General features: G+C 38.6%; 1 protein-coding gene across 12 annotated transcripts in view; it reads right to left on the bottom strand.

Moving 5' to 3' along the window:
- The window catches only part of NEK1 (NIMA related kinase 1), a 111,298-nt gene that overhangs the window by 70,636 nt on the left and 24,664 nt on the right, over positions 1–15,998 (bottom strand). For all 12 annotated transcript variants that reach the window (XR_009156249.1, XM_058192545.1, XM_058192548.1 and 9 more), the window contains 8 exons: positions 14,266–14,326; positions 13,212–13,366; positions 10,207–10,266; positions 9,957–10,004; positions 9,780–9,827; positions 9,607–9,681; positions 9,340–9,512; positions 9,124–9,255 (listed from right to left, as the gene is read on the bottom strand). Coding sequence is in view for 11 of the 12 variants with exons in the window: in XM_058192545.1 (XP_058048528.1) it covers positions 9,124–9,255; positions 9,340–9,512; positions 9,607–9,681; positions 9,780–9,827; positions 9,957–10,004; positions 10,207–10,266; positions 13,212–13,366; positions 14,266–14,326 (752 nt within the window). In the remaining variant the exon portion in view is untranslated. The remainder of the gene's footprint in view (positions 1–9,123; positions 9,256–9,339; positions 9,513–9,606; positions 9,682–9,779; positions 9,828–9,956; positions 10,005–10,206; positions 10,267–13,211; positions 13,367–14,265; positions 14,327–15,998) is intronic.

The raw sequence follows: 15,998 nt of genomic DNA, 5'->3' as shown, positions 1-15,998 counted from the left end.
GTTTTTAGATTCATTGTTGTGTCATTGGTCCCCATGTGTAGTAGAAGAGAGGGGTAGTAATTCGTGGGGTTGATTATTTTAGTAAGGTTCTCAGTTATATCTTTAATTTTTGCTCCAGGGAGACAACATACCTCCCTAAATTGACTGTTCGGTTTGCAGACTATTGTTTCTGTTCCCCAAAGACCTGAATCTCCGATCACCAATATTTGCCTTTTTTTCCTTGGGAAGTCTAGGATACTTTTCTTCCTGTCGTAAGAATGCTGGGGATGTCTCCTTTTTAGAAACTATTGATGACTGCTCTTTTATATGTGTCTGCATATATTCCAGGGGGAGGCTATGAAAGAGATTGTTAAATTCCAGAGGGGCTTTACTAGAGTGTGCTAGGGTAGATAGTAGGGGCTTTGCCCAAACTATTTTCAGTCTATCATTGAAACACTTGGAGTATAGTTTTACCATTATAAGCAGGAGGGGATAAAAAAGAAAAATTAAAAAAGAAAAATGCCCAATGTTATCATGGCCTTCAAAACTAAGAAAACACGGAATAATTGAATATTTCCTAATATTTTATTTTAAAATGATATATAAACTATAGGTAGTCCTCAACTTACAACACTTTGCTTAGTGACCAAAGTTACAATGGCACTGAAAAAAATGACTTATAACCATTTTTCATGCTTATGACTGTTGCAGCATTCCCATGTGATTTACATTCAGATGTTTGACAACCAATTCACATTTATGACGGTTGCAGTGTCCCAGGGTCATTTGGTCACCTTTTTTAACTTTCTGATAAGCAAAGTTAATGGGAAACCAGATTCACTTAACAACAGACATTGATTTAACAATTGCAGTGATTCACTTAACAAATGTGGCAAGAGATATACCCAAGCCTGGACTAGGGGAGGAAGACCGACCGGTCCCTGTTCCCCCTAGTGGCATGCACTCTCTGCAGAACTCTACGCCCAAAAGACGCCTCAGCCGAGGCATACATATCTAGTTTATAATGCCAAATAAAGGGCGATGACCAGGTGTCTACTATAGGAGCTTGCGTGGCCCAAGCAGCAGTGGTGGCCACACTCCTAGTGGAGTGAGCCGTAGTCCGTCTCGGGACAGGCCGAGCCTGCATCTCATAGGCCTTGGAAATGCAAGCCTTCAACCAATGGCCGATGGTAGAAGAAATCACCGTCCTGCCCATGGTTGCAGGACACAAACAGAGATTCTGTCCTCCGAAAGGAAGAAATCCGTTTAATGTACCTGTGGAGAGCTCTCCTGACATCCAGGGTATGCCAGCATTCCTCTGCGGGATGATGGGGACTGGGGCAAAAATTAGGCAAGATGAGCTCCTGGACTCAATGAAACCAGGAATTCACCTTTGGCAGAAACGAAGGGTCCAAGCGAAGGACCACCCGATCTGCATGAAAAATGCAAAGGTCCTCCCTTACAGACAAGGCTGCCAATTCAGATATCCTCCTGGCAGATGTTATTGCCAAGAGGAACGCCACCTTCAGTGTCAAGTGTCGGAGACTAGAGGTCTTTAAGGGCTCAAAAGGAGTTGAAGTGAGAGCCTGAAGCACTAAGGCCAGGTCCCAGGTGGGGTAGCGATGCACCACCGAAGGTCTCAAGTTAGCAACTCCCTTCAGAAAACTACGTATTCTGGGGTGGTAGTAAGGGGTTGGTTGTTCTTTCCAGCCAACACTGGTCAGTGCTGCAACCTATCTCCTAAGGATGTTGGGAGATAACCCCCTGTCAAGTCCGGTTTGCAGACTATTGTTTCTGTTCCCCAAAGACCTGAATCTCCGATCACCAATATTTGCCTTTTTTCCTTGGGAAGTCTAGGATACTTTTCTTCCTGTCGTAAGAATGCTGGGATGTCTCCTTTTAGAAACTATTGATGACTGCTCTTTTATATGTGTCTGCATATATTCCAGGGGGAGGCTATGAAAGAGATTGTTAAATTCCAGAGGGGCTTTACTAGAGTGTGCTAGGGTAGATAGTAGGGGCTTTGCCCAAACTATTTTCAGTCTATCATTGAAACACTTGGAGTATAGTTTTACCATTATAAGCAGGAGGGGATAAAAAAGAAAAATTAAAAAAGAAAAATGCCCAATGTTATCATGGCCTTCAAAACTAAGAAAACACGGAATAATTGAATATTTCCTAATATTTTATTTTAAAATGATATATAAACTATAGGTAGTCCTCAACTTACAACACTTTGCTTAGTGACCAAAGTTACAATGGCACTGAAAAAAATGACTTATAACCATTTTTCATGCTTATGACTGTTGCAGCATTCCCATGTGATTTACATTCAGATGTTTGACAACCAATTCACATTTATGACGGTTGCAGTGTCCCAGGGTCATTTGGTCACTTTTTTTAACTTTCTGATAAGCAAAGTTAATGGGAAACCAGATTCACTTAACAACCGTATTACTGATTTAACAATTGCAGTGATTCACTTAACAAATGTGGCAAGAGATATACCCAAGCCTGGACTAGGGGAGGAAGACCGACCGGTCCCTGTTCCCCCTAGTGGCATGCACTCTCTGCAGAACTCTACGCCCAAAAGACGCCTCAGCCGAGGCATACATATCTAGTTTATAATGCCAAATAAAGGGCGATGACCAGGTGTCTACTATAGGAGCTTGCGTGGCCCAAGCAGCAGTGGTGGCCACACTCCTAGTGGAGTGAGCCGTAGTCCGTCTCGGGACAGGCCGAGCCTGCATCTCATAGGCCTTGGAAATGCAAGCCTTCAACCAATGGCCGATGGTAGAAGAAATCACCGTCCTGCCCATGGTTGCAGGACACAAACAGAGATTCTGTCCTCCGAAAGGAAGAAATCCGTTTAATGTACCTGTGGAGAGCTCTCCTGACATCCAGGGTATGCCAGCATTCCTCTGCGGGATGATGGGGACTGGGGCAAAAATTAGGCAAGATGAGCTCCTGGACTCAATGAAACCAGGAATTCACCTTTGGCAGAAACGAAGGGTCCAAGCGAAGGACCACCCGATCTGCATGAAAAATGCAAAGGTCCTCCCTTACAGACAAGGCTGCCAATTCAGATATCCTCCTGGCAGATGTTATTGCCAAGAGGAACGCCACCTTCAGTGTCAAGTGTCGGAGACTAGAGGTCTTTAAGGGCTCAAAAGGAGTTGAAGTGAGAGCCTGAAGCACTAAGGCCAGGTCCCAGGTGGGGTAGCGATGCACCACCGAAGGTCTCAAGTTAGCAACTCCCTTCAGAAAACTACGTATTCTGGGGTGGTAGTAAGGGGTTGGTTGTTCTTTCCAGCCAACACTGGTCAGTGCTGCAACCTATCTCCTAAGGATGTTGGGAGATAACCCCCTGTCAAGTCCGGTTTGCAGAATTCCAGCACGTCAGGAAACGAGGCTCCCAAGGGGTCAAGGTGCTGCGAGGAAAACCAATGGCAAAATGTCCTCCAGGTGGCATCATAAATCCGGTTTGTAGAAGGTCACCTGGATGGTCCGGATGACCTTCCCCGACAGCTTCTCTCCTCAGGAGACACCTCTCAAGTACCAGGTGGTCAGCTGGAGCCACTGAGGCTCCGGATGTAGAACAACCCCCTGGCTGAGAGATATCCTGTCCCGGGGGATCTGCCAGGGATGGGACACCAAGAGGCTGACTAGATCCACGAACCAGGAACGCCTGGGCCAATGCAAAGCCAGAAGCAGGATTTCTGCCCTCTCCTCCAATATCTTCTGAATGACCCTCAGGATGAGGGGAATCGGGGGGAAAGCATAAAACAGCCGCTGAGGCCAGGGACTGCAGAGAGCATTGGTCCCCTCTGCCCCTGGGGTTGCGAACCTGGAGAAGAACCTCGGTAGCCGAGCATTGGATGGCTGGGCAAACAGGTCTATCACATACCTCTTTGAAGAGATCCAGGTGCAGACGCCACTCTGAGTGGTCCAGGGTCATTCTGCTCAGCCAGTCCGCCTGCATATTCGTTACCCCAGAGATGTGCTCTGCCCTGACAGAGAGAACGTGTCTCTCTGCCTAGAGACTCAGCTTCTCAGCCTCTGCCATGAGGGACCTGGATCGGGTTCCTCCCTCCTGATGTATGTGGGCTTTTGTGGCCACATTGTCCGTCAGAATGAGAACGTGCCAGCCTGACACTGTCTCCCGGAAGTGGCTTAGAAATGGGATTGGAGTGGAAATTTTCCAATCATAAGTCCCCAGTTGCACAAGTACAGCTCCTGGGCAAGCCACTGCTCTGCGCATGCACTGGGGCGCCTCCGCGCCTCTCAGCTGATCAGAAAAACGCCGCAAAGGCAAAAACTACCCCCCCAGCACTGTGCGGCAATCTGCAAGGCTGAAGCCTCCAACATCATCCAAAACAAGCTGAGCCTGGCAACACCGCTGCTCCTACAGCTCTGCAGCTCCACAGCTGAACATCATGAGAGCGAATTCCGGCTCTCCTAGCACCCCTCCCCCTTGCAGCTGGCCAAAGAGCCTCACAGATAGAAAAAAAATGAGGTGCGAGAGCAAATTCCGGCTCTCCCAGAGCCTCTACTCCAAATCAAACAGGCGGCCACCAGAGGGCCCAATACACGGGATGAGCCCGGCAACGCCGCCACTCAAAACGCCTCCCCCCCACCTAAACAAAGCTCCCAGGGGCACGAGGGCATGATGAAAGCCCTCCCAGCACCATGCAAATCAAATAAACATGAAGTATATCCTTCCAGCCGGACAGTGACTCCAGAGCAGCTTCCCCCGGGGGGAAAAACAGACATAGGTGGTGGCGGTTTTACTTCTCTTACAGAGACATCAGCGCACACACAAGCAGCTAGGTGGGTTAGAATCCAGAGGCCAGCACCACGGAGGATCCCCATGCAAGGATTGACCCTGGATACACTGCTTACCTAAAGTAGATCTCTTCAGGATGGTGGTGATCGGTCCAGGCTTGCCAGAGTAGACCAGCTCACTCACCTGCAGCATGCTGGCCCCTCTTTGGCAAAAAAATTCAAAGATTGAAGACTCCACGCAAAAAATGCTATTGTCCTAGACTAAAGTTGATAGAGCAAATTAATAAATGTCTCTCTTGGCTGACTGAGTTGAAAAACTGGAACTCAGCCGGGCAAGAGAGGCATGGCCAAGGAATTCTATCAACCCAGTCTCTGGCAATAGGATTTAAGTTAAATCTTGCTTGGAATCTCCAAGCAGCCCACTGGAGAATGGGGCAAAACTCACATAACAAATTTCTCATTTAGTAACATAAATTTTGGGCTCAAATGTGGTTGTAAGTTGGAGACCACCTGTAGTTTAGAAAGTATACGATGATACTTAGGTTTTAGTTCCCAGAATGATTTCTAAAGCAATATACAGTAATGCAGGACAAATTAAACTTATCAGATCATTGCATTTTGTATACCCAGAGAACAAGTTAAAACAGGGCTGTCAAGCCTGTAGCCAACAGGCAGATTGCGTCACACGCTGGCCATGCCCACACCCGGTTTAGCGAAGGGGAAAAAAGTCCCGATATGTCACGTGATGCCTCCATGACGACATGAGTTTGACACCCCTGAGTTAAAAGGTCTCAAATGGAAGAACAAAAATGCAGATCATCTGGCAAGGGACCCTGACTCAAAGAAGAAGTAATCAATCCTTTTTTCAGGAGCTTTCTTTCACTTTTTACTTTAAAGTTGCTGGATGACTTCCTGTCCTCCGTTAGGCCTCAAAACACTGGGAGTAGGGTAGACATTGGTAGCAGCATACATTATTTATATGTTTTATTTTCTTCTAATATTTCCATGTTTTTTATTCTAGGAAAAACAGGTTCCCATTGTTTTAATATTTCTGGACATTTTAAAATCTCTTTACTTCTGAAACTGATGGATTTCAACTCCCAGTAAACTAACCAGCATGCCAACCAACAGCAATATGAAGATTTAGAGCTATTCTTGGCATGCGTGCTCATGCACACGCACAAACACACGCCAACTCTTTATGAAGAGATGTATCTACTGCACAGAACTATTATTCATTAAAGTTTTAGACTGTAATGAATACTGAATTTTTACACTTGTGAAACTGCTTAGGAGAAATTTAAGTGATGATATGGTGTTTATTATTAACATATTAAAAACTAGTTAAAAATATACATAGGACATTAAGATATAATGAAAATAAGTTTCAAAATTTAAACCAGCAATATTCCATGTACATAAATAAAAAATTTTGCTCCTTAGAATCTCATCCTAATAATATCCCCCTCTGCCACACAGCCCAATGTGGAGTCAGAGGGTAAAAAGGAGTTATCCTGACTTTCCAACACAATTATATGAGTTCTATGGTTAATAGAAATATAAATACTAGACTAAAAGAAAGGAGCTCTCTCCATTAGATGCATTTTGAATAATTTAAAATGGAATATATTAAACTTGCATTATTGGAAGTTAGCAATTGAGCATAGTATTACTTATAAACATGTGTTTTGTCTTTTAATTATATCACATACTACACATTTTGACGATTTAAAATGGTTAGCAGCATTGTAAAGATAAAAGGGAGGTGGGACCGTTCTACCAATAACATTCATTTCATTGATGAATTCACCAGACTGAATTTAATCCAGCGAAATTTAGTTTTTAAAACTAAAACTTTAAAACTAAAACTTCAATGGTTAATTATCCATAATCAGCATAATACCATTGCCATCATAATAACTTAAATCTTAAACACTAAGTGCACTAAATGGAAACAATACTGTTAAATACTAAGACTGGGTAATATTGGATATGGTTTAAAAACACCTATACTAGCTGCTTGGGAAAAAAATTTTCCCATGATTCCTTCACAAGTGTCCTTATATATTGGATTGTTCTTGTATTATCCTTATAGTACTAAAGCTCTTGTGTCTGAAATCTTTAACTGAGTGAAACAATGCATCATAGTGCAATAGCTTTTGAACCAATGTACCTCAAAAGGGCTAACTTACAGAATGTCAAAAATCTGGGACCCATGTCTTCCATGGGACTGAAACTTGGCAAATTTGTGGTTGGTCCATTGCTGCCCCAGGGCCACCCAGAAGTTTAGTGGACTACCACTCTAGCCCTTTGAAAGATGAGTACACTTGCTCTTCCTTTGGTTTCTGGAGATCAGGGAGACTGGTCCTGCCCCAGCCTTCTGGAGGCTATGTAGACCAATCCCACAATCAACTATCAGAGTGAAGTCATAGTCAAGCTGGAAGGAAGTTGGAAGCTGTTCGCTTTCCCACTTCTACTCTTTCCCCTTAGTCATTCTGTTTCCGTTTAAGTAAATATCTCTGAAACAATAACCCAATGGTTCATGTGTTGTCTAGTAGTCTTTTAAAGAAACTTTTTTTGAATTCTTTCATATCTGAGATGAGGCCCATGGTCACCAAAATTTGGATAAAGGTGATTTTTTTTTTTAATTTACATTTATATCCCGCCCTTTTCCGAAGACTCAGGGCGGCTTACAGTGTATAAGGCAATAGTCTTATTCTATTTGTATATTTACAAAGTCAACTTATTGCCCCCCCAACAATCTGGGTCCTCATTTTACCTACCTTATAAAGGATGGAAGGCTGCCATTTACTGCCATTTCTAAAATACATACCTTAGACGACCAGTAAGCACATAAACAAATTTATGATGAAGTGAGATTCTTTGTATTTTTTGATATTTTCAATGTTTCATATGTTTTAACATAGGGGTGTCTCTGTATTGTTTTACTTTTGGCATTATTGTTTTATTAATGCTATTTTGTTATTTTTGTTTCTATTATTATCTCATAAATATTTTGAAATACTTTTGTTTATTTAGTGGGTTGTCCCTTTGCTGCATAAATATCCAGGGTACTCAAGGTAATTTAACATTACCCTGCCTCTTTCAGATACCAAACTTGCTTCAACATCCAATGTTGCCATCCAATGTTGCCAATGTTGAGCAGCACTCAAAATTCATCATATAACCACAAGTCTTATAAACTATGTTTAATGAACACCTCCTTTGCCATATTAGAGAGATTGGTAACTTGATATAGTCTTCCATAAATGTAAACAAAAAAAAAAATCTTTTGTTCCCCTATACATACTGTATTTTTTGGAGTATAAGACGCACTTCCCCCTCCAAAAGTGGGCGGAAATGTCTGTGCGTCTTATAAAGCAAATTTGCCGAAGCCCCGCCCGCCGGCTGGCCCCCATCCTTCAGCCTCTGCTTTCCAGCAATTTGCCTCCTTGCAGCAAATAGCAAACAGCCTGGTCTGCTTCAGCATAGCCTGATTTAGCATGAGTAGCTGATTGGCGGTTGGATCAGCCTTCCTGAATACCACCTATCAGCTGTTACAGGATGCAGGGATCGCCACCATACATCACCATACATCACCGCCTCCACCTATCACCATATCGCCACCATTCCAGGCGGCGGGGCAATCTCCGCCGCCTGGAATGGGCCAAAAATGGGGTGTGTGGAGGCCGAAAATGGTGAGTGTGCAGGTGGCAATAGGTGGCAATGGGCAGTGGTGATCCCCACAGCCTGGAACAGATGATAGGCGATATTCCGGGAGGCAGATCCAACCACCAATCAGCTGCTCGTGCTAAATCAGGCTGTACTGAAGCTGACCAGGCTGTTTGCTGCAAGGAGGCAAATTGCTGGGAGGTAGAGGCAGATTTTTTTTTTCTTATTTTCCTCCCCAAAAGCTAGATCTTATAGTCCGGAGTGTCTTATAGTCTGAAAAATACGGTACCTATCCATTCTTTTAGTTTTTTTCTATATATTCTGTTTTTAATTCATGTGTCTTTTATATCTTTTAGCTTTTTATAATTTTTTATATTTTTATTTTTACTCTGATCTATCCTCTGTGGTTTTTGAATGACTGTACTCCACCTGTTTATGCTGTTTTATGGTCATAATAAAGATTTGATAGGAGGCTGCCCAGCTGAATTCTGTGTGGCTTCACAAAATTAAAAGAATAATAACATTGAAATGTAATGTAAAAATTGCATGTATTTTTAGAAGCAATGTGTGAAGCATGAATAATTAATGTACTTCTTTCAGGTATCCCTTTGAGCACCCGTGTCTGTGATTCTCAGTACATTAAGTGTTTCTTCATTTACACACACAGGATATATATCATTACTCAACCTGCTTGCATTGGCTTGTCTAGAGACCTTCTCCAATCTTTTCATTCCTTTCCTAATAGCATCTGCATCAGATGAATGATGGTAAGCTGCAGGCCCATTATGAATTCCTGCATGAACTCCAGCTGGAGATCCTCTGTAGAGAAATATGCACAGTAATTTTCAGTGCCTTGGGCCAGAATTATATGTTATGAATTCTTTTTAATGAAGGTAGACATACCTTTGATTAGGCTCTAGACCAGGCTTTACATTCAACTTTACATCTTTTCCTTCTATTTTAAGATTTTCTTTTTGTTGCTGTATCTGATCAAAAATAGCATGGTAGTGTTCATATGGTCCTCGGCCAGGAACAGGTAAAGGCACAATAGCTCCTCCCCCACCAAAATACTGAGCCTATGAATGTAAAAAGAAGTTCTTGTTTGCTCCTCTTCACATTTGTAGTAACTATAAAAAGTAATTTCATATATAAAAGATAGGAGATCCCAACCTTGATTTCACTACTTCCACCTATACTAAGAACATTTCTCCACCCTTGCTCTCTGGCTCTGTTTATTCGTTCCATCTGGAGAAGAGGAAGAAAAATTAAAACTAGATTTTAGAATCCAATGGAAGTTCTTTAAATCGAACTTCTTGATTAATGTTTAAAGTCCAAAATTTTACCCTTTCTTTTCCAAGTCTTCTCATTTGCTCAACCTTCATATCACTGATCTAAAAATTAAGGATGAAAATGTTTTTAATTATCAGCAATTTAACATTTAACATCCACAATTAATCATAATAATGTTTTAGATTCCTATAATCTGTCAAAAAACAAAAATAGCAAAGCCTTCAATTTACCTGCTCACACTGTTGTTTTTCCTCTAGCCTTTTCTTTTTAACTGCTTCCTGAAAAATGGAAACTGATTTAAAGTATGAATTATTATCATATTCTGATTAGGATAGTAATGACTCATTGGCACAAAGGTGTATTCTCATTTATAAATTGGAAATATTCTATTGTAAGGAAATAAGGAGGAAAGATTTCAAGATTTTTATTTATTGCTTTTAAAAGCTTCTAGCCTAATTTCTTATTTCCGTGTCTATATACCTCAAACATTTTCCTCCTTTCGTCTAGTAGTTTCCCTTTCTTCAATGGAGGTGGAGGGCCCTAAATAAAAAGTGAAACTGCAAATTAGCAAGAACTTACATATTACATATTGAGAGTGTGAAATCAATAGTTTAAAATTAAACTTTACAATTATTGTGGTAGGCCCAGTGCATTTTTACTAATAAATAGATTGACTTTTCACAGATAAATTAGTACAGGCTTATAGTTTACGAAGTCATCTTTATGTTTAGTTCTTAATGCTTTATTATTTTAATGTTATTTTAAATAATGACTTATTTTATTTCTCAATTATCTACTAAATGTAACCAAAAAAAAGATGGAAAGGAATATTTGTAAATTAAATATTAGCAATTACTCTCTTGGACGATATGTAAGAACACAGGTAGTCCTTGACCTACAACCAATTGCTTAGAAACCATTCAAAGTTATGACAGACCTCCGGAGAGCTACTTACAACCTGGATCTGAAGTTTCAATAGCCGGGCTCCCCTCAGTCACATACCACATTTTGGGGCTTGGCAACCAAACTGTATTTATGGTCATTTTCAGCATCCTGCAGTCACACAATTTGTTTCCTCTGTAGAAAACTTGTGTTACTTGATGAACGTATGTTTTCTTTTATGTACACTGAGAGCATATGCACCAAGACAAATTCCTTGTGTGTCCAATCACACTTGGCCAATAAAAAATTCTATTCTATTCTATTCTATTCTATTCTATTCTATTCTATTAACTTCCAGTTTCTGGCAAAAACACCCATTGTGGACAAAGGATTTGCTTAACAACCATAGCATTCTCTTAACAACCACCACATGTGCTTAAATTGGGCAAGGTAATGTTGTGATCCTCTGAACAACTGGCATGACTTACCACTGAAATTACGGGCTTAAATAAGTTAAGGACTACCCATACTTGCATTTTAATACTAGCCAATAAATCTTATAAAATGAGTAGTTTGCTTTGCTAAACAATATTTGTTTAAGACCATATCCTACAGTTTACAGATAAAAAAATTAACAAATAATGAATAGTTCTATTATTTTTTTTTAATGCTTATAAGAGCCATGACATTTTTTTAAAAACCACCTGTTAAATAGAGATTACCAAAGGATTGCAAAAGTCAGCACTGAAACTATGTTACAAGTTAACACAAAAGAAAATACAGTATGCCTGAATCTATAGAAAGTATTAATATAATATTCTATTTCCATATGAATGGAAACAGAATTTTAAAAATCCTAGCTATAATTAGGAAATATAATAAGCTCTCATTTCAGAATAATCATGGTATATATTCACTATTGAAAGCCTCAGGTACAGATCTTTTCTAAAAAACATTTATACTACATAACAACCAAAACATCTAAAAACAATTATACAACCTAAAACACCCAAGCAAAAGTAATAACTGATCTGTTCAAAAGATGGGGCATTAAAACATGTATCTATGAGCAGATTAGACAAAAATATAACTTTGATGATATCTAAAGGCCATTAAAGAAAATGCCAATTTAGACAGGCTCTGGAGTTAATTCATTTGCATTTTTGCTGGTAGTACAATATAGACCAGATCTAACCTAGAAATTTAAACATGGTAATTTGTAATACAATGAGTTTATTTCAAACGTTGCCTCTCCTCCTAGGAGGTTCATCAACCTGCACACTCTTTTATCTACACATTTTCAACCTTTTATCAATCAGATGGGGTACAATACTCTGAAAATAAATGACTTATCCAAGCTTATAACTAAGTGGCAACAGAACTTCATTATTCTCAACCTTAATTTGATATAGTTAACTGTTAACTATCCGTGTCCTACTTTGAATAGAGAGGTATGAGGTCCAATAGTGAACATTTAACATAATATATTCCATATATTGCCATAATGTCACAATATATTCAGGAAGACCCACCTAAACTGCATTATTTTGTACTTTCTGAAGTTTAACACTTGGTTCCAATTAACCAGAACCTATTGCTTTTAGATATTATGTATTTTGGATTTTTCAGGAATATTTACTGGCAGGATTCTGAATTATTGCTGTTTTAAATAAGACAACATATTTGAAAATGACACTAAGATGAAACTTCAGTATTGCTCTATTTCGCAGCTGTTTTAGCTATTAACCTACAAATACTGTGTTTCCTTGCAAATAAGACCGAACTGGAAAATAAATCCTAGCATTATTTTCCCAGATGTTTGGTAATATAAGCCCTACCCCAAAAATAAGTCCCAATTAAGATCATCAGCCAGATAGATGCATTTTAACCAAAAAATAAATCCCAATGTGTCTTTTGGAGCAAAAATTAATATAACACCCGGTCTTATTTTCAAGGAAACATGGTAGCTACATGTATTTATATACATTTAGTCAAACATGATACATATTTCATCTACAATAAAAGACAAGTAAAAGTCAGTGGAAATATATATTTCATATTTTGAATCAGCATTCAATATCAAACTAGGTGCAAAAACTAGTTACCATATTTTTCGGAGTTTAAGACGCACCTTTCCCCCCCCCACCCCAAAAAAGAGGGTGAAAACCTGGGTGCATCTTATACTCCAAATGTAGCCCCGCCCAGCCTCTCAAACGGAGGTTTCTGAGGCTGAAAAAAGCCTCTGAAACTGAAATGGAGCTTCAGAAAAAAAGCCTCTGAAACAGAGGTTTCAGAGGCTGAAAAAAAAGCAAGGCGTAGAGCTCACAACCAACGAACCTGTTGCTAAAATTCACCTCTGGAAACAGCTGATTGGGAGTATTCCAGGAGGCCAATCCACCTGCCAATTAGCTTTTTTCTTTTTTTTTTCCGGTGCGTCTTATAGTCCGAAAAATACAGCATATACTATGTTTCAATTCCTGTTAGGGAATTTGCAGGTGAAATTATGACACTGAAAAGTGCAATGTAAAACACTTTCAGTAATAAATGTACCCTTTTTCTATCCCAAAGATTGAAAATACTTTTATTATTAAATAGGCTCTTACCTGTCTACATTTAGTTATAGGCTTCTCACAGAACTTCTTAGTTGAATCCCCAGATTTCTTAAGTATTAAAGGCACTCCATATTTAGCAGCAGGTCTGGTAATTTTGTGAGCAGGTGCAGCAGAGGCTAAGTTTTGTCCTTGGGCTGGTCTCTTTGCTATGCAAGAGAGAATAATAATGTCAACTCTTTGCACAAAATTGGACAGATAAAATATTGCTCCTAGTAAAACAATATTGAGAGGAATATTCAGAAAATATTCATTAGCCTAACCTTATACAATAAATCCCACTGATTTTCATATGCTTCAGAGGTATGCATAAAACTGAAATGTTTAAATGCATGCTTTAATCAGGAAGAAACTAACAATTCTCTTACTTCGACAAATAAGTTCATAGTTCCCACCACCAATCTTTTTCCACTTATGACTGTATGACTATAACTTGTTGCTGGCAATCCTTATGATTTATATTGATTGATATTGATATATTGACCATCAATTGTGTTGTAAATGTTGTACCTTGATGAACGTATCTTTTCTTTTATGTACACTGAGAGCATATGCACCAAGACAAATTCCTTGTGTGTCCAATCACACTTGGCCAATAAAAATTCTATTCTATTCTATTCTATTCTAATGGAAAATTATTTACAATTTGAAGCTCCATAATGTACAAAAAGCAAAGATTAATATTTGCCTTACAAAAAGAATAACTGAACAAATCTAGCATGAAATGTTGAATTGCAATTATTTTAATAACATACTATATTACAACTTTTTCAATTAACCAACTAAACCAATAGTTTTATTAAGGTCATAAAGTAGCTTGACAATGAAAGTTACTAAATCATCTTAAGAACAAACGTGTGGCCAATAATAGCTTCTCTTATACAGAGATTATACAGAATCATAAATAATTTCTTAAATATGTATGATAAATAAAATATTTCATGTACACAAAGCCGTTGTTGTGGTAGTTGTTCAGATATCAGTTAAACAAAGATTTGTTTATTAGTTGGTTATATATTTAGTTAGAATTACCTAGTTTATGTATTACCTGGCCCAGCATGAGGTCCAAACTTCTGAAATATTTTATGGCTGAATTCCTCTGCAATAAGCTAAAAAAACATGATTTTGAATAAAATATATGCAGTTAAAGTTAATTACAAAAATAAAACATTTAAAGTGATATCTATATTTGCATTCATGATAGAAAAAAATGCCGATATGAATTTGAAGATAGATTATTAAGAATACTAATATTAGTAAGCATTTATAACCTAGTCATAAATATAATCACATTCTGTGATCACCTAGTAATCACATTCTGACAGCCGCCACTTATTTAGTTGTTTAATTGGGGAGACCCAGATTCAGGTCTACCTTCAGCTTACTTAAACAGACTGAATAATTTTGGCTAGTCATTAACTCTCAATTCACTCTATCTCTTGAACTTGTATCTGTGAAGAAAAATTGGCAGAATGAAATGCTCTTCTATGCCACCTTATAATCTTGACAAAATATAAACTTAATATACGAACAAATTATAAAGTCTCTTATTAAAGAGCCCACAGCCTGATTCAAAGACAATTATGTCTCTAAAAACTAGAATATTTAGGCAGAAATTCTATACATGCAAACTTGCCATACTGATACTTAACTCCATGTGTATTTTGAAGATACTGAGTTTTGAACTGGACTTAAAATATTCCAAAATTTGCCACATCAGCTGTAACTCTCAGGATGCCACTAGCTAATGGTTATTCAAACTGTAATTAAATAACCTAGAAGGCAACTAGATTGGAAAAAGTTGGCTTCAAGTAAATATTTGGTTCTAGTAGAAGAGTATATAAGAGTAAACTCAGGGTTAAACTGTGAAGGTATTATCTAGTTGAGTAATAAAACAAGCAACCAATCACGCTCAGAAAACACCAAGGACTCCATAAATATCTGAGTCAAAATTAAGAATCAAGGTTACTTCCACATATGACTACATAGTAGCAATTGTAACAGCTTTTCAAAACCTTAGGCAAAATGTTGAAATAAAATTTATATTTGAAATTATTAAACTCAATAGTAATTCAGCATATTCTGTAATTAGTTGGTATTATTAAATCAAGTTCAATTTTCAGTGATTGTATGGCTAATGTTTTGTCAGCTTGATTTCTAATGGTCATAGCTGAGGAAATTCTAATCTTAAATTCTATTTATTCATTGTATTAGTTTTCTTTCTCTTTTTCTACTTTCCTCCATTAGCCAGGCATAAGTTTTTCTAATCCCACACCTGCTGATCTCATATGCACAAAATATGCAAGCTTCTGCTTGCTGATCATTACCCCAAGGTAACAGTTTTTATTTAGTTCAAGACTAGCTGATTCTTCTTCCAATCCACAGTTCTCTCAGTATATCTTTCTCTCACTCCTTCTCAATATCTAGTTTTCTTAGCTGTACATCACCACTAGAAAAGAACTATTACTTTAACTGTATTAATGTCATTAAAAGACTCTTATCCATCATCTTGTCTTCAAAGTTGTCATTCCTTTCCCATCTAGAATTATTCTTCTACCTTTCTATCATCTTTCTGGTTTTCTTCTACTTTTCCATTCATCTTTATTGTTTCTTAGGCAATAATCAACTCTACCTACTACCTTCACTTCTTCATTTTTAACTGAAGAGGCCAACTAAGCTGTGTCTAGACCAGGCCTAAAATTTTATTTCCCTGCTCCTAGTCCTCCGCCTTAAACACTAAACCAAACTGGCTTTCATAAGGATCTTACAAAGTTCTCATGC

The sequence above is a fragment of the Ahaetulla prasina genome, chromosome 8 (genome assembly GCF_028640845.1).
Source record: "Ahaetulla prasina isolate Xishuangbanna chromosome 8, ASM2864084v1, whole genome shotgun sequence".
NCBI lineage: Eukaryota > Metazoa > Chordata > Lepidosauria > Squamata > Colubridae > Ahaetulla > Ahaetulla prasina.
Note: the sequence above shows the minus strand (reverse complement) of the source record. Positions and strands in the feature narration are given on the sequence as shown.